The sequence below is a fragment of the Dreissena polymorpha genome, chromosome 4, assembly GCF_020536995.1.
Source record: "Dreissena polymorpha isolate Duluth1 chromosome 4, UMN_Dpol_1.0, whole genome shotgun sequence".
NCBI lineage: Eukaryota > Metazoa > Mollusca > Bivalvia > Myida > Dreissenidae > Dreissena > Dreissena polymorpha.
This window is the reverse complement of record NC_068358.1, coordinates 117,955,729-117,979,631: the sequence shown is the minus strand read 5'-3', so window position 1 is coordinate 117,979,631 and position 23,903 is coordinate 117,955,729. Positions and strand designations below refer to the sequence as shown.

General features: G+C 36.4%; 2 protein-coding genes across 4 annotated transcripts in view; both read left to right on the top strand.

Moving 5' to 3' along the window:
* Nucleotides 1-21,028, top strand: part of LOC127879632 (protein PRRC1-A-like) — a 42,612-nt gene extending 21,584 nt beyond the window's left edge. For both annotated transcript variants that reach the window (XM_052426602.1, XM_052426604.1), the window contains exons 5-7: nt 205-314; nt 13,571-13,728; nt 16,056-21,028. In XM_052426602.1, coding sequence (XP_052282562.1) covers nt 205-314; nt 13,571-13,728; nt 16,056-16,371 — 584 coding nt within the window. In that variant the 3' untranslated portion in view covers nt 16,372-21,028. The remainder of the gene's footprint in view (nt 1-204; nt 315-13,570; nt 13,729-16,055) is intronic.
* Nucleotides 18,523-21,028, top strand: LOC127879639 (uncharacterized). 2 transcript variants are annotated; one of them, XM_052426617.1, is made up of 3 exons: nt 18,523-18,746; nt 18,849-18,980; nt 19,932-21,028. In XM_052426617.1, the coding sequence occupies exons 1-3, from the start codon at nt 18,523-18,525 to the stop codon at nt 20,203-20,205; spliced, it is 630 nt and encodes a 209-aa protein (XP_052282577.1). In that variant the 3' UTR covers nt 20,206-21,028. The 2 variants fall into 2 exon arrangements, with proteins under 2 accessions (XP_052282577.1, XP_052282576.1); XM_052426616.1 differs by having other exon boundaries at nt 18,523-18,980.
* Nucleotides 21,029-23,903: the final 2,875 nt, after the last annotated feature.

Sequence of the window (23,903 nt, the reverse complement as noted above, 5' to 3'; positions counted from 1 at the left end):
TGATATCCAGGTTATTTCACTTATATATCCATGAATATTTCATTGCATCTGGGATTAATCCCAGATACTTGTGAACATTCCCTTATATCTTTATTTTTCCTTTATATCTTGATCATGATTGTTCATATATTTCACTTTTATAGATGTTCAGAGCAAGTTTTTATCTTGCATGTCTGTGATTTTCATTACTCCATTACATGTCAGAGTCTGGGGGAGACGTGTGTATCGTGGTGACCTCAACAGCTGAGACCAAGGTGGGAGCGGTACGGGAGGCCTTCCAGACAGTCTTTGGCAAGGCCACTGTGTACGGAAAGGTAGGGCACATGATCAAAGAGTATTTATATTCAAGGTGACTTGATTATAGTAAGGTATAAATATCATACAATAAATATCTTACAATAAGTATCATGCTTATTTATACCCCAACCCCACCCAACCTGCAAACAAAGTTTTACAAGAGGTTATTGGAGTCACCTTGTTGATTGGTCTGTTCTCATAAATTGCATAAAATCATGAAGTTTGTAATCAATACGAAGAGGTACAGGTAGTTTGCAATCCACTCTCCCTGCACAGTTATACACCGGATCATCAGATTTTATTGTCACTTAAACGTAGTATTTTTTATGGAAAATTCATAAAAGTTTTTAAGTTTATGCCAACTACTTCCACATTCTTCGAGTGACGCATTTATTATGTACATGACACAACTTAAATGTGCAGTTATCTATTTATGTATTAGTGATGAGCCCTAGAACTAAGCCATGGGCAAGGCTTTAAAGTGACAAAAATTGCATGAATATTTTTATACACATTTGTGACAAAACTCAGTCATTGTTACTGTGGATTGAAAGGTATGGCACGATAAATATCACACAATATTCACGTAAAAGTTTAATCCATTTTCTATATGACCGATTAAGTTCCATAGCAAGTTAATATGGAATTTTCACTATTTTCTTATCAGCGATTTTTATCTTTCTTTATAAAGAACCCATAAAAAGCACTTTGCCATTCAAGGAAAAATTGCAAAATACTAAATTGCCCTCTGAACAATTTTTAGAAGGAAAGAAATGTGGGCAATTTTGTATCAAAAGTGCATTATCGGCAAGTGAACAAATAAAATGAGCAATGGCCCTTTCAGCAAAAGGCTTGTAAATGGATATTTAGAAGGAAATGGGTTTGTGCTATAGCCTACCAAGCAATTAAGAATATTCATAATTATTGGAGATTTCATGACACCAATAATCCCAATTTCACTTTTTCTTCTTGATTTTTCCCCAAAAAAATCTGCGTCAGAGCTGCTACTTCTCCCAATTGAGCAAAAATCGCTGCCTACATGGACTGAGCGTGCCTGACCAGCCAGGCAGCCCCAAACTGTTTATGGACCTCAGCCGTTGACTTTTGTTTATATACAATTTTGGGCTGCCTGTCAGCTTATTATTATCCCCTGCCAAAGGCGGATGGATATAGAATTGGCTTCGTCTGTTTGTCAGTCTATTATTCTGTCTGTTTGTCTGTCACAAAACATTTCATAGCTATATATCAGAAACTATATATGATATCAACATGAAACTTTATGGGTGAATGGAGAAGTGCCATGCACATGAACCATAACCCTACACGTTCTTAAATAAGAGTAATTGCCCTTTGTTCCTTTTTATGATGTATTTTTTCAGGGCTATATCTCAGATACCATGCAATGAATAAAAATAATATTTACCCTACAATTAAATATATTTTTACAATTATGCAAAATATAAAGGGATTTGCACCCTTTGTAAACAAACTTTATTTGGCGTGGGATATCAATCCTACAAATTTGCTTGTTTTATCATTGGACCCTAATTAGGGTTTTCTAATTTAATGCAATTTAAGGGAGGCATTTAAAAGCATTAATTTTACCCATTTTGGAAAAGTACCACTACCAGTCCAATTGGGAAATTTGTGCGCTAAAAACCATGAAATAGGGGAAAATTAGTGTCGTGAATTATTCATATTGGGAAATTGGTGTATTTTTTGCTCCCTAATTCTTTAAAAGTTATAACTAAAGGTTGTCAAGTTGTCAATACTTACTTACGGTAAGTTCGAACCATAGAGCTTCATAGGGAAACTTATTAAATGTTTTATTTAAAAAATATATTATTTTTAGCTCAACTATTTTTTGAAAAAAAATATGAGCTTTTGTCATCACCTTGGCGTCAGGGTCGGCCTCCGGTGAAGTTTTGCGTTTAGGTTCACTTTTCTCATAAAGTGTCAATTCTATTGCATTCAAACTTGGTATACTTACTTCCTATCATGAGGGGACTTGGCAGGCAAAGTTAGATAACTCTGGCTTGCATTTTGACAGAATTATTTTCAACAGTGTATTATGTGAAGTGGGAATAAGACATCAATCTGAGAATGGCTTTGTTCAGTGAAATAATCTGATTTACAATACAAAATGATTTAAATACATGGCATGGACACAGTTTTTAATAAGATAAGTACATGTAACTGAGTACATGCATTCAATAGGATGAGAAACTGTGTCCATGCTTGGCATGGACACAGTTTTCAAAAGGATGAGAAACTGTGTCCATGCTTGGCATGGACACAGTTTTCAATAGGATGAGAAACTGTGTCCATGCATTCAATAGGATGAGAAACTGTGTCCATGCATTCAAAAGGATGAGAAACTGTGTCCATGCTTGGCATGGACACAGTTTTCAAAAGGATGAGAAACTGTGTCCATGCTTGGCATGGACACAGTTTTCAAAAGGATGAGAAACTGTGTCCATGCTTGGCATGGACACAGTTTTCAATAGGATGAGAAACTGTGTCCATGCTTGGCATGGACACAGTTTTCAAAAGGATGAGAAACTGTGTCCATGCTTGGCATGGACACAGTTTTCAATAGGAAGAGAAACTGTGTCCATGCTTGGCATGGACACAGTTTTCAAAAGGATGAAAAACTGTGTCCATGCTTAGCATGGACACAATTTTCAATAAGATGGGAAACTGTGCCCATGCTTGGCATGGACACAGTTTTCACTTAGATGTTTTAGTCCTGGTAGGTTGGTGTACATATTTCAAATAGTTGTTCAATGTATATAGTATGCATGTTGTATTATGCACTCATGGGCTAGTAACATATGTTCTGTAGAATGCTAACATGATTCGTAACATATCTACATACATTGTAGTTGATTGTCACCAGATTGCCAATGTTTAAGTTCTGTTAATTTGTGATATAGGCCTCCAGACCCTGACACATATGTATTCCAATCCATACCAGACAATGAAGCTATTAACCTTGGTATCATAACATTAGTGTTTGTTGCTTCTGTCTTTGGACCAAGGGTTTCATGCAAGACAAAAATGATTAAAGCGGTTGAGAGTTTTATTTTTTGTAATTAACCTATATTTACTTTGTTTAAGATTAAATTTAGGAGATAAATATTGCTTTGAAGTATTGTTCATATATAATAAAGTATAATGTAACATTGTTGTGAAGTCAGTTTATCAATAACAATTTTTGTTGTGTTTAAATATATCAAATTTTAGTACATGCATACTCATAACTGACATGAAAATGTGATAGATGCATTCTATTATATTATTAAGAATACACAAAAAGACATTGCAAAAAAATGCAATTACATAATTCACATTTCTGAACAACATTTAAATACAAAATAAATATCCCTATTTACAGTTAAAACTAACAAGGGCGTTGCAACGCCATGCTCTAAAGTTATTGAGTTGCATGCAGGACACCAACATGCTTAATATCAGATTAATACTATCCATACACAATATCTCCATTTAAATTCAAGCTTTTAAGCAGAAACATTCTTTTTTATTGTTAGTAACCATGTACTTGACCTATAACAAACCTGTAACAAATTCACTCACATGCGTGTTAATCATATACACACATTTCTGGTCAATCCAAATTGAATATTTTTACCGGATAACCATTTATGTATTTCCAGTTTCAGTAACCTTGACCTTATTGGTTCTAAATGCTTTCACAAGCTTGATATGCGTGTAATATACATGAACAAAAAAATCTGTATGTACCTCTATACAATCTGAAAAAATTTATAAAAGTGCAAATTAAATACACCAATCAATGTTAACATAACATGTAATATTTAATAAGCACCATAGACAATCAATTTTCAACTCAAGTATTCAAACAATGATAACAGTAAATTAATCAGAATACGTATGAATTGAACAAATAAGTTACACATAATTTTTTTATGCATATCATGTATGTTCATTTGATAATTACAACACCTCTAACAGGCAGTGAAAATGACCAATCACAGTAATATAATAAACATGTATAGACCAAAAATTTTTAAGGTGAACAATTTCAGATACATGTTGTGTAAGATTTTGATTTCATAGTCTTAACTATACATAATTTGATGGAAAAAAATTAGTCAGTGGGTCATTAATGGCATCATTAAAAAAATTGTAATTTTTATGCCCATGGTAGGGTGGCATATAGCATTTAAACTGTCTGTCCGTCCGTCCGTCCGAAAACTTTCACATTGGCAATAACTTTTGCAATAGTGAAGATAGCAACTTGATATTTGGCATGCATTTGTATCTACGCGAGCTGCACATTTTCAGTGGTGAATGGTCAAGGGCATTTTTCAAGGTCTAAGATATAAAAAAACAAATCCAAGGGAAGTAACAAGCTTTAAAGGGAGATAATTTATATTTATCATTTAGCAAGTACAAATCATTTTTACAAGGAAAGTACTGGTAATAATTCCTTTAATTTAGAAAATGATTCGTTATTGTTAACATACAGTTACAGATTTCCATGCATTGAATTGTGTTATCAAGTATCTAATCAAAGTATGATTCTAATTTGTCTTTTGTGACTTTTGTAAGGTTGCCAGCCGTAGTCAATCTGAAACCTGAAAACCATATTTCAGATTGACTCACAATGTCTTCATATGGCTCTGTTTTTCCTTTGGCTCCTTTTACACGCCTGGTTGCTGGTGTCCATGCCCCTGTCATGGACCCCTTGTACCACAGGATCTTGTATTCGTCTCTGTCAATTTTTAAGACTTGTGCAACTTGTGGCCATTCATCATGGTAACGCTCCACATCGCAGAGTACCATGTCTCCTTCTTGAATGATTGATTGGGTCGCGACAGCCTTTACCGATTCAATTATGACCTAAATACGCATGAGAAATAATACCAAAATTTTGTTTATGATGAAATCTTATATAAAAAACTAACCTGTACATGTATTTTATATACATTCATTAATGTTCAATTTCTTAACAAGTTTACTGCAGTAATAGTGGCATTGCTTTCTGTAACTTACAAATGCACCATGTTTATGTAATGATATCTATATTTAATGAGCTTATGGATTGGCATTCACATTTATTTTTAGTTGAGTTTCGTTTAATTTTAAGAAAATTATTTGAATGAAATGTATTTTTTTTAATCCTATATGACAATATAATTGTTTTTATGTTATTATGCAAAAAAAAAATGAAATTCACAGAAAATGCATTTTCCATCCAAAACAAGAACAGCTTAAATAATGTAATTTAATGCTTTTTTCATTATTTATTGTTATGGGAATTTTTCACACTTATTGTACTGAGCTTAACAATTTTTTTTTTTCAACATATGTGAGAAAATTTAAAACTTGTGTTTATCTACATTTGTATGTGCACATTCTAAATAACTTTCAAACTGAATAGAGGTATAACAATTAACTTTTTTTATGTCCCCCACTATAGTAGTGGGGGACATATTGTTTTTGCCCTGTCTGTTGGTTGGTTGGTCTGTTGGTTGTCTGGTTGGTCTGTTGGTTTGCGCCAACTTTAACATTTGCAATAACTTTTGCAATATTGAAGATAGCAACTTGATATTTGGCATGCATATGTATCTCATGGAGCTGCACATTTTGAGTGGTGAAAGGTCAAGGTCATCCTTCAAGGTCAAAGGTCAAATATATGGGTCAAAAATGCTCATTAAATGTACACTTTTGCAGTATTTCATTATTCAAGATAGCAACTTGATATTTGGCATTCATGTGTATCTCATGGAGCTGCACATTTTGAGTGGTGAAAGGTCAAGGGCAAGGTCATCCTTCAAGGTCAAATATATGGGTCAAAATTGCTCATGTAATGTCACTTCTGCAATATTGAAGCTAGCAATTTTATGTTTGAAATGCATGTGTATCTCATGGAGCTGCACATTTTGAGTGGCAAAGGGTCAAGGTCAAGGTCATCCTTCAAGGTCAAACGTCATATAGGGGGACATTGTGTTTCACAAACACATCTTGTTGTTAATATACATTACACGCATATCAAGCTTGTGAAAGCACTTAGAACCAATAAGGTCAAGGTTACTGTAACTGGAAATACATAAATTGTTATCCGGTAAAAAATTCAATTTGGATGGATTTATTGACCGGAAATTTGTGTATATGATTACTAGCATGTGATTTAATTTTTCACCAGTTGGTTATAGGTAAAGTCCACTATTACTTACAATAGCAAAAAAATTTATGCAAAGTAACTTGAATTTAGATGAAGATATTGTGTGTAGAAAGTTCACAGTTACGTTATTCACAGCTTTGTATTCATTATAGACCAGTTTTGTTGATAAATATTGATGTTTGTTGTAATATACAAACTGTTAATTATCAATATATTGGGAATGGTTTTTAAATATGGGCATATATTTATTGTTCTAAAATTAAGCTGAAATTAAGCTTGTTGGTGTCTTGCATGCACACATAGGCTTTGATTATGACCATGAGGATCAAGATCAATCTCAAAGTTACTTCAAAATATGTAAACTGTATTCAACTCAATAACTTGAGAATAGGGTTTTATTGCGTAGCAACACCCTTTTTTTGTTTTAACTGTAAATACGGGAATTCATTTTGTATTTGAATGTTGTTTATAAATGGGAACCAGTTATGTATGCTGTAATTGAATTTTTTTGTTTCAATTTCACTTTGTTTTCTTTATAAATGTTTCAATTTCCATACATTTAATAGAATGCTTATATCACATATTCATGCCAGTTTTGAGTAGGCATTTATGTACTACAATTTTATATTTGTTCAACATGGCATCATTTGATACTTAAACACTGACTACATCCCATGTTACATATTTTATTAAATATGAACTATTTCTCAAAACATTCATTTAGCTCCTAAATTTAAAGTCAAACATGGTAATATACTTATTTATAACAGACAATAAAAATATGTACTGCATTAATGATTTGCATCTTAAATGAACCCCTTGGTGCAAACACAGAAGCAATTAGAAATCAAATGTAAACTGTCCGTCGGTTTTGCAAACTGCTCTATGACAGTCAGGTTTAAAGCTACACATGCAATGTAATGACATTGAACTATGTGCACGTAAGCGTACTACAGAACCTATATTTATAGCCAATGAATGCATAATACAAAGTGCATACTCTATACATTGACCAACTATTTGACATATGTAAACCAGCATACCAGGCCTAAAAAACAGCTTATTGAAAACTCATCCAATTGAAAACAGTTTCTCATCCTTTTGAACACAGTTTCCCATCTTATTGAAAACTGTGTCCATGCCAAGCATGGACACAGTTTCTCATCCTTTTGAACACAGTTTCCCATCTTATTGAAAACTGTGTTCATGCCAAGCATGGACACAGTTTCTCATCCTTTTGAAAACTGTGTCCATGCCAAGCATGGACACAGTTTCTCTTCCTATTGAAAACTGTGTCCATGCCAAGCATGGACGCAGTTTCTCTTCCTATTGAAAACTGTGTCCATGCCAAGCATGGACACAGTTTCTCATCCTTTTGAAAACTGTGCCCATGCCAAGCATGGACACAGTTTCTTATCCTATTGAATGCATGTACTCAGTTACATGTACTTATCTTATTAAAAACTGAGTCCATGCCATGTATTTGAATCATTTTGTGTTGTAAATCAGATTATTTCACTGAACAAAGCCATCCTCAGATTGATGTCTTATTCCCACTTCACATAATACACTGTTTTTCCCTTTTACTGCTTAGAAAATTGAAAATTTTGGTTAAGTTTAGTGTTTAGGTCCATTTTATTCCTTAAGTATCAAAGCTATTGCTTTCATACTTGCAACACTTACTAACTATCATAATGGTACTGTGCAGGCTAAGTTATGTTACTCTGACTGGAAATTTGACAGAATTATGTGCCCTTTTTATACTTAGAAAATTGAAAATTTGGTTAAGTTTTGTGTTAAGGTCCACTTTTTTCCTAAAGTATCAAAGCTATTGCTTTCATACTTACAACACTTGCTAACTATCGTAAGGGGACTGTGCAGGCTAAGTTATGTAACTCTGACTGGCATTTTGACGGAATTATGGGCCCTTTATACTTGAAAATTTGGTTAAGTTTTGTGTTTTGGTCCACTTTACCCCTAGTATCATAGATATTGCTTTCATACTTGGAACACTCACAAACTATCATAAGGGGACAGTAAAGGACAAGTTGCATAACTCTGGTTGTCATTTTTACGGAATTATGGCCCTTTTTTGACTTAGTAACTTTGAACGTATGGTTACATTTTGTGTTTAGCTCCACTTTACTTCTAAAGTATCAAGGCTATTGCTTTTAAACTTCAAATACTTTCATGCTATCATACTCATTTCATTGTACTGTACCTGGCAAGTTGAAGTTTACCTTGACCTTTGAATGACCTTGACTCTCATGGTCAAATTATTAAATTTTGCTAAAATTGCCATAACTTCTTTATTTATGATTAGTTTCAATTAATACTTTGACAAAACAACTCTTACCTGACATACCACAATAGACTCCACCCAAACCATCCCCCACGCGCCCCCCCCCCCCCCTCAATCCCCCCTTTATTTATTTTTTTAATGAAAGATCATATAATAAATGACCACCACACCCTCACACTATAACCTCCCACCCCCAAAAAAATTGTTTTATGCCCCCGGTTAACATTGCCCATAACTTTTTATGTCCCCCACTATAATAGTGGAGGACATATTGTTTTTGCCCTGTCTGTCTGTTGGTCTGTTTGCGCCAACTTTAACATTTTGCAATAACTTTTGCTATATTGAAGATAGCAACTTCATATTTGGCATGCATGTGTATCTCATGAAGCTGCACATTTTGAGTGGTGAAAGGTCAAGGTCATCCTTCAAGGTCAGAGGTCAAATAAATGTCGCCAAAATTGCTCATTTTATGAATACTTTTGCAATATTGAAGATAGCAACTTGATATTTGGCATGCATGTGTATCTCATAGAGCTGCACATTTTGAGTGGTGAAAGGTCAAGGTCATCCTTCAAGGTCAGAGGTCAGATATATGTGGCCCAAATCGCTTATTTTATAAATACTTTTGCAATATTGAAGATAGCAACTTGATATTTGGCATGCATGTGCATCTCATGGAGCTGCACATTTTGAGTGGTGAAAGGTCAAGGTCATCCTTCAAGGTCAGAGGTCAAATATATGTGGCCCAAATCGCTTATTTTATGAATACTTTTGCAATATTAAAAATAGCAACTTGATATTTGGCATGCATGTGTATCTCATGGAGCTGCACATTTTGAGTGGTGAAAGGTCAAGGTCAAGGTCATCCTTCACAAGGTCATGGTCATCCTTTAAGGTCAAACATCATATAGGGGGAAATTGTGTTTCACAAACACATCTTGTTTAATATTGAAGATAGCAACTTTATATTTGGCATGCATGTGTATCTCATGAAGCTGCACATTTTGAGTGGTCATAATTCAAGGTTAAGGTCATTCTTCAAGGTCAAGGTCATCCTTCAAGGTAAAAAAAAAAAAAAAAAAAAAATTCAAAGCGGCGTTCTCATGAAGCTGCACTTTTTGAGTGGTGGAAGTTCAAGGTCAAGGTCATCCTTCAAGGTAAAAAAATAATAATTTCAAAGTGGCGTTCTCATGAAGCTGCACATTTTGAGTGGTGAAAGTTCATGGTCAAGGTCACTCTTCAAGGTCATCCTTCAAGGTCAAAGGTCAAAAAAAATATTTCAAAGCGGCGTTATCATGAAGCTGCACATTTTGAGTGGTGGAAGTTCAAGCTCTAGGTCATCCTTTAAGGTCAAGGTCATCCTTCAAGGTCAAAGGTCAAAAAAATATATTTCAAAGCGGCGTTCTCATAAAGCTGCACATTTTGAGTGGTGGAAGTTCAAGGTCAAGGTCATTGTTCAAGGTCAAAGTTAAAAAAAAACAAAAAAAAAAAACAATTTTTCATAGCGGCGCAATAGAGGGCATTGTGTTTCTGACAAACACATCTCTTGTTTTTTTCAAACATGGTTAAAAAACACAAAAATATTTATTTTTATTATTTTATTTTTGAAATACCGTCCCACCATCCCACCCAAGAATTCCCCCCCCCCCCCAAACAAAAAAATTATTTTTTTTGGCATTTGTTTGCATTTTTGGAAGATAATGTAATAAATGACCCCCCACACTATACACCCCTCTCCACTCGATTCCTCCCTCCTTTGTGATTGAAATTGAGATAGGTCTCTACACCTTTAAAAAGAAAAATAGATGAGCGGTCTGCATCCGCAAGGCAGTGCTCTTGTGTTTTTTTTAAACTGTTAATTGGGAATTTTTTGGACAGCAATTGGGAAATTTGTACTTTTTTCTAATTGGGAAAGTGCCGTTTTCCGGTACTTTATTAAGTAGGAAAAATAATCGCTGAAATTTTAGTATTGTACTTTTTCATCTGATCATCCTGAAGAATGTATTTTTAAATACCATTTTAACTATTGGGTGGATTATGTTCAAACTTTCATGGTTGAATGACCTTAATGTTAAAGAAATTTGCCTTTTGTGTGTTTTTAGCTCACCTGAGCACAACGTGCTCATGGGAGCTTTTGTGATCGCTTTTTGTCCATTTTCCGTTGTGCGCTGTGTGGCTTCAACATTTGCCTTGTTAACTCTCTAGAGGCCACATTTATTGTCCAATCTTCGTGAAATTTGGTTAGAATGATATTTCAATGATATCTTGGATGAGTTCAAAAATGGTTACGTTTGCTTGAAAAAAATGGCTGCCAAGGGGCGGGGCATTTTTCCTTATATGGCTATAATAAAATCTTGTTAAAACTCTAGAGGCCACAGTTATTGTCTGATCTTCATAAAACTTGGTCAGAAGATTCATCCCAATAATATCTTGGACGAGTTCGAAAATGATGCCGGTTGGTTGAAAAACATGGCCGCCAGGGTGCAGGGCATTTTTCCTTATATGGCAATAGTAAAACCTTGTTAACACTCTAGAGGCCACATTTATTTTCCGATCTTCATGAAACTTGCTCAGAAGATTTGTCCCACTGATATCTTGAATGAGTTCAAAAATGGTAACCTTTGCTTGAAAAACATGGCTGCCAAGGGGCGGGGCATTTTTCCTTAAATGGCTATATACGGCTATAGTAAAATCTTGTTAACACTCTAGAGGCCACATTTACTGTCAGATCTTCATGAAACTTGGTCAGAAGATTCATCCCGATAATATCTTGGAAGAGTTCAAGAATGATGCAGGTTGGTTGAAAAACATGGCTGCCAGGGGGCGTGGCATTTTTTCTTATATGGCTATAGTAAAACCTTGTTGACACTCTAGAGGCCACATCTATTGTCCAATGTTCATGAAACTGGTCAGAAAATTTGTCCCAATAATATCTTGTTATCTCAGGTGAGCAACTTTGGGCCTTTCAGGCCCTCTTGTTCTATTATGTATTATATTGTTGCCTGAAGCTTTTTTTTCAACTTTCAATTTTTCAGTGGATCACGCTTAAACTTTAACAATTTTATAACCTTAATGTGTAGAGAAATTTTTCTATTTTTCCACCACACAAAAAATGGTCCCTAATTTGTAATTTAAAATCCTCTTAAAGCATTTGGTGGACCTTGTGCAAACGAGAACTGTTGAATGACCAAAATGATTTAAAATGATTGTAAAGGCATGGGCTAAGACGAGATTTATCAGAACTATGATCACTTGAAAAATTTTCCACTTTACATTAAAGCGAGATTATGCGATTTTGTCAAATGTTTATGAATTTATATAAAATGTGTTAAAAAATATTAAACATATATTTCAATATAAATTAAAATAAAAGTTAAGAGGAAAAAAGCAAAATAAGCAAGATATTTAATTCTGAAATCGAAAATGTCTGTACAGTCAAATTCAAATAGTTTTCATCCATTCTTCAGTTAACTTGGTCAGAAGATGTATCTAGACAATATCTAGGTCAAGTTCGAATATGGGTCATGTCGGGTCAAAAACTTGGTCACGGGGTCACTTAGTGCATTTTAAGGATTAAGCATGGTTTCGCTCTCTAAGTGAAGAAGTTTTCATCCGATCTTCACCAAATTTGGTCAGAAGTTGTATCTAGACAATATCTAGGTCAAGTTGGAATATGAGTCATGCCCGGTCAAAGACTAGGTCACGGGGAAGCTAAGTGCATTTCAAGGATTAAGCATGGTGTCCGCTCTCTAATTCAAGTAGTTTTCATCCGATCTTCACTAAATTTGGTCAGAAGTTGTATCTAGACAATATCTAGGTCAAGCTCAAATATGGGTTATGTGGGATCAAAAACTAGGTCACAGGGACACTTAGTGCATTTCAAGGATTAAGCATGGTTTCCGCTCTCTAACTGAAGAAGTTTTCATCCGATCTTCACCAAATTTGGTCAGAAGTTTATCTAGACCATTTCTAGGTCATGTCGAATATGGGTCATGCCGGGTCAAAAACTAGTTCACAGGGTAATTAAGTGTATTTCAAGGATTTAGCATGGTGTCTGCTCTCTTATTGAAGTAGTTTTTATCAGATCTTCACCAAATTTGGTCAGAAGTTGTGTGTACATGATATTTAGGTCAAGGTCAAATATGGGTCATGCAGGGTCAAAAACTAGGTAATGAGGTCACCAAGTGCATTTCAAGCATTAAGCATGTTGTCCGCTCTCTCTATATATATAATTGAAGTAGTTTTCCTCTGATTTTCACCAAATTTAGTCAGAAGTTGTGTCCTGATGATGTCAAAAACCTTCAAAAGGGCGTATTTTGTGACACTTTGGCACTCCTGTTAATTCCAGCAACGATATCTATTCATACGACACACGAACTCTTACTGATCCTAATCAAACAACGAATGCTTCGGTTATTGTAGGAAAATATTTACGAAATATCTTTGTCACAATCGGCTTGTAAGCTAATTTGTCTTTGCTACATTTTATGAAATTTGTCTTCAATTTATAATTTTTCTTGCCTATTTTGTGTTAATTGTAACATATTTTCATCAATATATTACAATTCAGAACATATAGAAATCGTATAATCTCGCTTTAAATTGTCCCTAACTTCAACTACTTTCTAACTTCTGATTGAAATTCGCTTGAATATTCACATTAATTCCCTTAAATGATATCTATAGATCAATTAAAGGTCCCATACAAAGTGTCCACACTTCGTAAATTCATAAAACATCATATACTATATAGTTAAAAAATAATATTTCTTTTTTTACTTCATTATTCCTTTCCAAAGGCAAGCACCGCGACGACTGCAGCACAGCCGGTGGGTTTCACTTCCGGCGTTAAAGGGGCCCAGGAACGGATACAGAACCTTCGCCAGTCGGCCAGCATACCCGACAACCAGCCAATTGTGTCCCTTGAGGGATTCATTGTGGAAATGCTTCCTGACAGGTGAGATTTAAAGAATAAACAAGCATTTCTCAGCATTTCATGTGTTTATGAATTATGGGGTACTTATGCCTAATTTGCATCAAAGCTGATAAAGAAACAATAGCTACACATTGCATTCATATGATTGTTTAAAAATGGCATCAGTCAGCCTCTTGTTTATGAAGAATTCCTTCCTCGCTTTCATAGCATTGCCATGTTTCATGTTGATTGATTTTTTAACTAAATTGGCCTTTGAATATTAAATTTTTAAATGCTCCTCGATCACAACAATTTTGTGTTGCTCATATGCAATTGAACAAAAAATCAGTGGATATTCTTTAAAATTGTGCTTATGTTTTGACACACTTTTATTGTGTTTGTATTGAAGTTAATTTAAATTACTAAAATTTCTCTTCAATGACTAAAATGTCTCTTCATGTTTATGAGTAACAGCACATTTAAAATCTGGATCCTGTGGTAATCAAATAAATAATGATTTAAAAAAATTGAATTCCAGTAAAACAAGGTTTTTAAATGCTGCTACAGCATTACATGTATCCATTTGGAATAAGGATATCTATGTAAAAGAACTGAGGGCCGGCTATGTCAGTACACTTAGTACTGGTGAACCAACTAACCCAGTTTGGGTGGTAAATATGACTGTGGTATGACTGAAATACTGTTGAAAGAAGCAAAAAATCCAACAAAAAATAACTAATACAAGAAACCGTCGGAGATGGGTGATGCTCGCCAAAGTGTTTTTTTGTCACAATATTGCATTATATATTCAGATAAAAGGAAACGTCTTGAGGGCACAGAAGTTGGGGGGACAAGAATTTTTTTATAGAAAATTTCATAAAAACTAATAACTGTGAATAAATCATGCGACCAGAAACCGCTGATAATATGCACATATCCTCTTGGTAGTGAAGCTTCCCATAAAGTTTCATTGAATTCCGGTCATTAGTTGCTGAGAAATAGCCCGGACAAGGATTGCACTATATGTACAGTTTATAGAAAATTTCAAAGGGACATAACTCTGTGAAAAATCATCCGACCAGAACCCGCTGATAATATGCACATCTCCTCTTGGTAGTGAAGCTTCCCATAAAGTTTCATTAAATTCTGGTCATTAATTGCTGAGAAATAGCCCGAACAAAAATTGTGCACAGAAGGACGGACAGACGAAGCGGCGACTATATGCTCCCCCAAAATAAATTTTGGGGGAGCATAAAAACAAAGTAAATTAAAATATTCATTAAATCCCCGTTAAGATATTCTTGGACTGGCTCCATCCCCTTTCACCCATATGAATATGCCCTGGTTGATGAAGCTCAGTATGTTGATGGAGAGCCACATTGGGTATGTTATCTAAGTTTTTCGTCCAACAGAAAATGAGAATTTGTGGTTGCCACGGTTACAGAGAATAAAACTAAAATCAGAATCCTGCCAGAATAATTTAAAATTACTGAGCTTGGTTGATGAAACTTGGTATGTGTATAGAGGGCCATATGGTGAATATGTGACAGAAATAATTGAAAACTAACATTTGCATCCTGCTATAACTAAAAAGTATTTCAAAAATAAATCCCCCTTACCGCTTGGATAGGCATTTTGATGCATTTTGTGTCCCTAAGAAAATCAAATTATATTAAAGACCGTTCTGCCAGCCTGATGTTAAAAAGACATCATTTCCAAACCTAAGATACTGATGATCAGTAAACAGCATAAAGCCTGAACAACCTGTGATTTGCACGCAGGCTGTTCTACTTTATGCTGATTCCATATAGCAATTTTAAGTTTGCTTATGAGCGCAAATAGGTTAATGAATGTCTTTTGGTCTTACTCCATGAACCAGGTATGGGACTGCTGTTTTGTCTCTGATAAAGCTCTTGTATAAATTATTTTTAACAAACGTATGTTATGTCTTAGTCAACTTTCAATATGTGTTTGTTTGAATGAAAATATTATGGTTGAACAGTTATTATTAGGTCGGCTGTTTTCGGAGAAAACCCAAGGTATTGTCATAGCCAGCTCGCCGTCCGCGTCGTGCTAAAACCTTGACAATTGTCTCTACAATCAAAGTGCTTCCACCTACAACTTTGAAACTTTATATGTGGATGCACCTTGATGAGTTCTACATGCAACACCCATTTTGGGGTCACTAGGTCAAAGGTCAAGGTCACTGTGACCTCTAAAAAAAAATAATCTGACAAGCTTTCATTTATTCAAAACTGCACCTGCAGCCGAGCGTTGGCACCCGTTATGCGGTGCTCTTGTTTTAAATATAACACCTTCTTTGTCACTATTTATGTGTTTGTACTACCAATAGTACAATTGTCTTGCAGATGGTACGAGTTAAGCTGTCTAATTCTTCAAGACCCCGTGCACAGAATTGATCTACAGACATTTTCCCAGCCCGCCCCAATACCAGCTGAATACATACTGAAAATCCAGGACCAGACAGATAAAGACTACCCGCTGCGCTGGTCTGGTTTTAGCGTGACAGTAGGTCAGGTGATAGAGGAGGCATGTCCACACATAGGTCACACTGACTGGCAGCTAGGGGTCACTGGTGTCAGCAGGCGGGAATCTCTGTGCTTGGCAGCAAAAGCCCTGGCGTACATGTACAAGCAGAGACTGCCCACGTCATTTGAGTCTTGAAGTGTACTTGTTGATTTCCAGTCAGTCACATTAGAAATTAAATGTAAATGTTGTACAAATGTACATACAATCTGGTGTTTTATTTATTGTCCCCTACCGGTTTCACCGGAGGGAACTTATGGTTTGCACTCCGTCTGTCTGTCAGTCTGTCTGTCAGTCAGTCCGACACACTTTTCTGGATCCTGCGATAACTTTTAAAGTTCTTAATATTTTTTCATGAAACTTGCAACATGGATAGATGGCAATATGGACATTATGCACGTCATTTCATTTTGTTCCTACGTCAAAAATTGTGGTTGCTATGACAACCAAAAAAAATAATGAAACAATTCTGAAAATGGTGGAATTTCCAACAATGGTGGAGCCAGTAGGGGACCATATTGCTTGACAATAGCTTTGTTGATATATATATATATATATATATATATATATTATATGATGTATTTATGCATGGATCAATATGTGATATTAGCATTTGCGTCATTATTATGTTTAGGCTAGGGTACTGTTTATTTGATTTTTGTTTATAGAAGGCATTCAATTGATTGTGGTAATTTTAACCGATTTTGGAACAAGACATAATAATATTACATGTAACACTTGTGAAATCCATATTAACAGATTGCAGATATTCAAACAAGCCTGTAATCAAATATGCTTTGTGTTTTACTATAAAAGTAGGTGCAGATGTAATACTTATTTCACTAAAAACGGAATTCCTTGTAAATTTTAATAGCAATAACTGTTACTAACTAACATTAACATTAAGAATGATAGTAAATTACAATCAGTGTACTGAATTTACTTAAAATTATTTTGTTAAACAAAAATTGAAATATAACTCAAAATAGCAAAAGTCTGTAACTGTTTTTAAAGTAACGTTAAGTTAGAAACAACAAAACAAGAAGTGAAGTATAGCAAAATATTTTGATAATGTGAAAGCACATTATAAAAGTGCTGTTACTGCAACATTATTCTTATTTCTAATGGTTTTAGGATCATTCTGTTATGTATTACTGCAGGATGTTGCTGACAAAACTTTTGTTGATAGTTTTGAATGTTCCTGGCTTATCAAACATTGTTTTTTTGTAATTTGCAAGATCTTCAATGCAAAATTTCTTCAAATTTACGACCTTATGCAAATATCTGGCTTTTAGGGGTCTGCAAGGTTTTATTTTCTCAAATGACCTATGTATTGGAATTCAGTACATAGGAAGCTTGTGGGGAACTTGTTCTCATTGTATTTTGGAGAAACATACATGAAAGACTCAGCTAAGGAGCCGTAATACCAATGCACTGAGTTTGAGTTGGAGATTAAGTTTATTATTGGTGAATACAGCTCTAGTTTTGTGTTAATTCTTAAATGAGCCACAACATGCTAAAATGTTTCTTACTCCAGATGCTGGCTTCAGTCTTGTCAGGACCTACCCTGTCAGCTGTAGTAAAGCAATGTTTCTTACTTGAGATGCTGGCTTCAGTCTTGTCAGGACCTACCCTGTCAGCTGTAGTAAAGCAATGTTTCTTATTCCAGATGCTGGCTTCAGTCTGGTCAGGACCTACCCTGTCAGCTGTAGTAAAGCAATGTTTCTTACTCCAGATGTTGGCTTCAGTCTGGTCAGGACCTACCCTGTCAGCTGTAGTAAAGCAATGTTTCTTACTTGAGATGCTGGCTTCAGTCTGGTCAGGAGCTACCCTCCAGATGCTGGCTTCAGTCTGGTCAGGACCTACCCTGCAGATGCTGGCTTCAGTCTGGTCAGGACCTACCCTGTCAGTTGAAGTAAAGCAATGTTTCTTACTCCAGATGCTGGCTTCAGTCTGGTCAGGAGCTACCCTGTCAGCTGTAGTAAAGCAATGTTTCTTACTCCAGATGCTGGCTTCAGTCTGGTCAGGACCTACCCTGCAGATGCTGGCTTCAGTCTGGTCAGGAGCTACCCTGTCTGCTGTTGTAAAGCAATGTTTCTTACTTGAGATGCTGGCTTCAGTCTAGTCAGGACCTACCCTGTCAGCTGTAGTAAAGCAATGTTTCTTACTTGAGATGCTGGCTTCAGTCTAGTCAGGAGCTACCCTGTCAGCTGTAGTAAAGCAATGTTTCTTACTTGAGATGCTGGCTTCAGTCTAGTCAGGACCTACCCTGTCAGCTGTAGTAAAGCAATGTTTCTTCCTCCAGATGCTGGCTTCAGTCTGGTCAGGAGCTACCCTGCAGATGCTGGCTTCAGTCTGGTCAGGAGCTACCCTGTCAGCTGTAGTAAAGCAATGTTTCTTACTCCAGATGCTGGCTTCAGTCTGGTCAGGACCTACCCAGTTCTTACTCCATATGCTGGCTTCAGTCTGGTCAGGACCTACCCTTCAGATGCTGGCTTCAGTCTAGTCAGGACCTACCCTGTCAGCTGTAGTAAAGCAATGTTTCTTACTCCAGATGCTGGCTTCAGTCTGGTCAGGACCTACCCTGCAGATGCTGGCTTCAGTCTGGTCAGGACCTACCCTGTCAGTTGTAGTAAAGCAATGTTTCTTACTCCAGATGCTGGCTTCAGTCTAGTCAGGAGCTACCCTGTCAGCTGTAGTAAAGCAATGTTTCTTACTCCAGATGCTGGCTTCAGTCTGGTCAGGAGCTACCCTGTCAGCTGTAGTAAAGCAATGTTTCTTACTTGAGATGCTGGCTTCAGTCTTGTCAGGACCTACCCTGTCAGCTGTAGTAAAGCAATGTTTCTTATTCCAGATGCTGGCTTCAGTCTGGTCAGGACCTACCCTGTCAGCTGTAGTAAAGCAATGTTTCTTACTCCAGATGTTGGCTTCAGTCTGGTCAGGACCTACCCTGTCAGCTGTAGTAAAGCAATGTTTCTTACTTGAGATGCTGGCTTCAGTCTGGTCAGGAGCTACCCTCCAGATGCTGGCTTCAGTCTGGTCAGGACCTACCCTGCAGATGCTGGCTTCAGTCTGGTCAGGACCTACCCTGTCAGTTGAAGTAAAGCAATGTTTCTTACTCCAGATGCTGGCTTCAGTCTGGTCAGGAGCTACCCTGTCAGCTGTAGTAAAGCAATGTTTCTTACTCCAGATGCTGGCTTCAGTCTGGTCAGGACCTACCCTGCAGATGCTGGCTTCAGTCTGGTCAGGAGCTACCCTGTCTGCTGTTGTAAAGCAATGTTTCTTACTTGAGATGCTGGCTTCAGTCTAGTCAGGACCTACCCTGTCAGCTGTAGTAAAGCAATGTTTCTTACTTGAGATGCTGGCTTCAGTCTAGTCAGGAGCTACCCTGTCAGCTGTAGTAAAGCAATGTTTCTTACTTGAGATGCTGGCTTCAGTCTAGTCAGGACCTACCCTGTCAGCTGTAGTAAAGCAATGTTTCTTCCTCCAGATGCTGGCTTCAGTCTGGTCAGGAGCTACCCTGCAGATGCTGGCTTCAGTCTGGTCAGGAGCTACCCTGTCAGCTGTAGTAAAGCAATGTTTCTTACTCCAGATGCTGGCTTCAGTCTGGTCAGGACCTACCCAGTTCTTACTCCATATGCTGGCTTCAGTCTGGTCAGGACCTACCCTTCAGATGCTGGCTTCAGTCTAGTCAGGACCTACCCTGTCAGCTGTAGTAAAGCAATGTTTCTTACTCCAGATGCTGGCTTCAGTCTGGTCAGGACCTACCCTGCAGATGCTGGCTTCAGTCTGGTCAGGACCTACCCTGTCAGTTGTAGTAAAGCAATGTTTCTTACTCCAGATGCTGGCTTCAGTCTAGTCAGGAGCTACCCTGTCAGCTGTAGTAAAGCAATGTTTCTTACTCCAGATGCTGGCTTCAGTCTGGTCAGGAGCTACCCTGTCAGCTGTAGTAAAGCAATGTTTCTTACTTGAGATGCTGGCTTCAGTCTGGTCAGGAGCTACCCTGTCAGTTGTAGTAAAGCAATGTTTCATGGTCTAATTGGGGGACTGGGTAGCTCCTGACTAGACAGGGCAAATGCATAGGGTAGTTTAGAGCTACCCTTGCTGCATTTGACATGAAAAACTTTTATGCAAGATGTGGGTAAAATACGTATGCGTTATTGGTGCATTCTCAGTTTAAGTGTAAATTTTTGTGTTATTTATTTTTGTATGAAAATAGGTTTATGTTTATATTTTGTTAACTAATATCTTAGTATATGTTCCTACATAGAAACATTTTATTTTATGTTTGTTAATTCGTGTGTTTTTTCTTATTGTAGATATATTTGGTTTATTTAATCACACCGTTTATAAACTTGCTGGTGTTGAATGGATTAATGTGTCGTGTTAATGAGTGCAGATTAATGATAAATTCAGAAGTTACACAGTATTAGCAAATGTGTAATCTGCAAAAATAATATATTGAATTTGTTGAAGCAACTATATACCCAGAGATTCATAGCTCAGAATATTGATATGATGCTGGACCATCTTCATACCGTCTGTGTTTTTAAAAGCGATGGGGGAAAAAAGTGCAGACTACAGACAAAATGATGAAATCAGTACATGTACTTCTATGCATATCCCTGACATTTAGTTTCTACGCAAACAATTTTAATCTGAATGATTACTTTTTAAAGTTTCTTTTTTGTAGCATTGAATTGGAAATAAATCATTTATTATATGTAGCTATTACATTACGATAAATCTAGTCTTTCCAAATCGTTAACGAAATAAATAAATATTCAACTTCTAATTTGTTATTGTTGATATTGTGTTGTTTATTAAGTAGCTAGTATTAATTATGCTCCCTTTCGAAGAAGCGGGGGTATATTGTTTTGCTGGATGTCGGTCGGTTTATCGATAGACGAGTTCGTTTCCGATCAATAACTCGTATACGAATTGACTGATTGGCTTGATACTTAACATGTGCAAATGCCTAGGACAGTACATAACCCCCACTGAAATTGGGGTCACTGTCACAATATGTGTGAAAATCGTTTCCGATCAATAACTTGTCAACGCATTGACTGATTGGCTTGATACGTCCCATGTTGCATTGGCCTTGGGCAGTAAATGACCCCTATTGAAATTTGGTTCGCTAGGTCAAAGATCACTGTCGTAATAAGTGTGAACAAAGTTTCCGATCAATATCTCATCAACTAATGGACCAATTGGTTTGATACTTTAAATGTGAATTGGCCAATTAAAACTGGTGTCACTAATTCAAAGGTCAAAGTCACGGGACATTAAGTGTTAAATTGGTTTTTGTTCGATGTCATCAAAGGATTGAATGATGGGTGTCAAGGCCCTGTTTGGCGGGAATTTGTCTCTGCCCAAGGAGCTCTTTTATGAATTTTACATTCAAGTAAATATTGCGTTCTTAACCTTCTGTTAAAGCGAGTTTTTCTGTCATAGACACAGTCACATATTGGGCCATTAGATTTAATATGGATCTCCATAGCCACAAAGTGTGCAATTGAATGTGACTTGGATCTCAAGAGATGAATCATATGAATTTTTTTAACAAATTAACGTCATAAAAGGCCAGAATTATTGTTAAAATTTATGTTGTGATGATATTAGATGATCGGATATATAAATACACAGTAAAGAGCGGTGTGTAAACATTTATCTTTATGGTAGGTTGTATATGCATGTATTAGCGAATGACAACACAATGGTTAACTGCTGATTGTCCCACATTTTTAATTTAAGAATAAAAAAATCGATAACGGAAAATCCATGTAAGTCGCATGCCTTGGGCTAAAATCCAACTAGTTAGGTTCAAATTGTTACACCCCATTACCATTAGTAATGGGGGCTCCCATTACCATTAGTAATGGGGGCTATATAGGAGTCACTTTGTCGATCTGTATGTCGGTTTGTCCCAAAATTTCATCCAATCTTCACCAAACTTGGTCACAAGTTGTGTCTAGATGATGTCTAGGTCAAGTTTGAATATGGGTCATGCCGGGTCAAAAACTAGGTCACGGGGTTACTTAGTGCATTTTAAACTGAAAGTTTGTCTGAACCATAACTAATTCATTTATCGTTAGATTTTAAAATGACTCCGTACATTTGTTCACCATCATGAGACAGTGTATCATGCGAAAGAAGTACGTCGATATCTCCAAGGTCAAGGTCACACTTTTAGTTCAAAGGTCAAAAATGGCTATACTGAGTTTGTCCGGACCATAACTATGTCATTTAATGTGAGATTTTAAAATCATTTGTCACATTTGTTCACCATCATTGGACGGTGTGTCATGCGAAAGAATTACATCGATATCTCCAAAGTCAAGGTCACACTTAAAGTTCAAAGGTCAAAAATAGCCATAAATGAGATTGTCAGGGCCATTACTGTGTCGTTTGTTATGAGATTTTAAAATCATTTAGCACATTTGTTCACCATCATTGGAAGGTGTGTCATGCGAAAGAATTACGTCGATATCTGCAACGTCAAGGTGACACTGTGAGTACAAAGGTCAAAAATGGCCATACATGATCGTGTCCGGGCCATAACTTTGTCATTCATTGGGATATTTTAAAATAACTCGGTACATTTGTTCACAATCATTGGACTGTTTGTCATGCGAAAGAATTACGTCAAAGTCTCCAAGGTCAAATTATGAGTTCAAAGGTAAAAAATGGCCATAAATGAGCTTGTCCGAGACATAACTATGCCGTTCATTGTGAGATTTTAAAATCATTTTGCACATTTGTTCACCATCATTGGACAGTGTGTCACGCGACAGAATTACGTCAATGTCTCAGAGGTCAAGATCACACTTTGAGCTGAAAGATCAAAAATGTCCTTAAATGAGCTTGTCCTGGCCATAACTATGCCGTTCATTGTGAGCTTTTAAAATCATTTGGCACATTTGTTCACCATAATTGGAAGGTGTGTTATGCGAAAGAATAACGTCGATATCGCCAAGGTCAAGGTCACACTTTGAGTTCAAAGGAAAAAAATGGCCATAAATGAGCTTGTTCGGGCCATAACAATGTCGTTGATTGTGAGATTTTAAAATCATGTTGCACATGTGTTCACCATCATTGGACGGTGTGTCATGCGAAAGAATTACGTCGATATCTGCAACGTCAAGGTGACACCGTGAGTTCAAAGGTCAAAAATGGCCATACATGATCTTTTCCGGGCCATAACTATGTCATTCATTGGGATATTTTAAAATAACTCGGTACATTTGTTCACAATCATTGGAGGGTGTGTCATGCGAAAGAATTACGTCAATGTCTCCAAGGTCAAGGTCACACGTGGAGTTCAAAAGTCACAAATGCAAAATCGCATTTAAACATAGTAAATAACATTTCTTTAAACAACATTCCATTTTAAACACATATTTAACACCGTTTTTCTCATTATAGAAAAATATTCATTCCTACGCGGAACTATTTTGGCGGAAGCACAAATCCCCAAATCAGGGGAATGTGATGCGTCCTAGCATAGAGGTGACAAAAACGAAGTGACGTCACCATCTATGTATAGAATGGTCATTCTATGGCAAGCGAAATGCACATTAATTCCTTAAACCACGGTTTAACAATTAACTATATAAACTTTGAACTTTTATCTATTTTTAAACACACTTTGAACCGCGGTTCAGTCT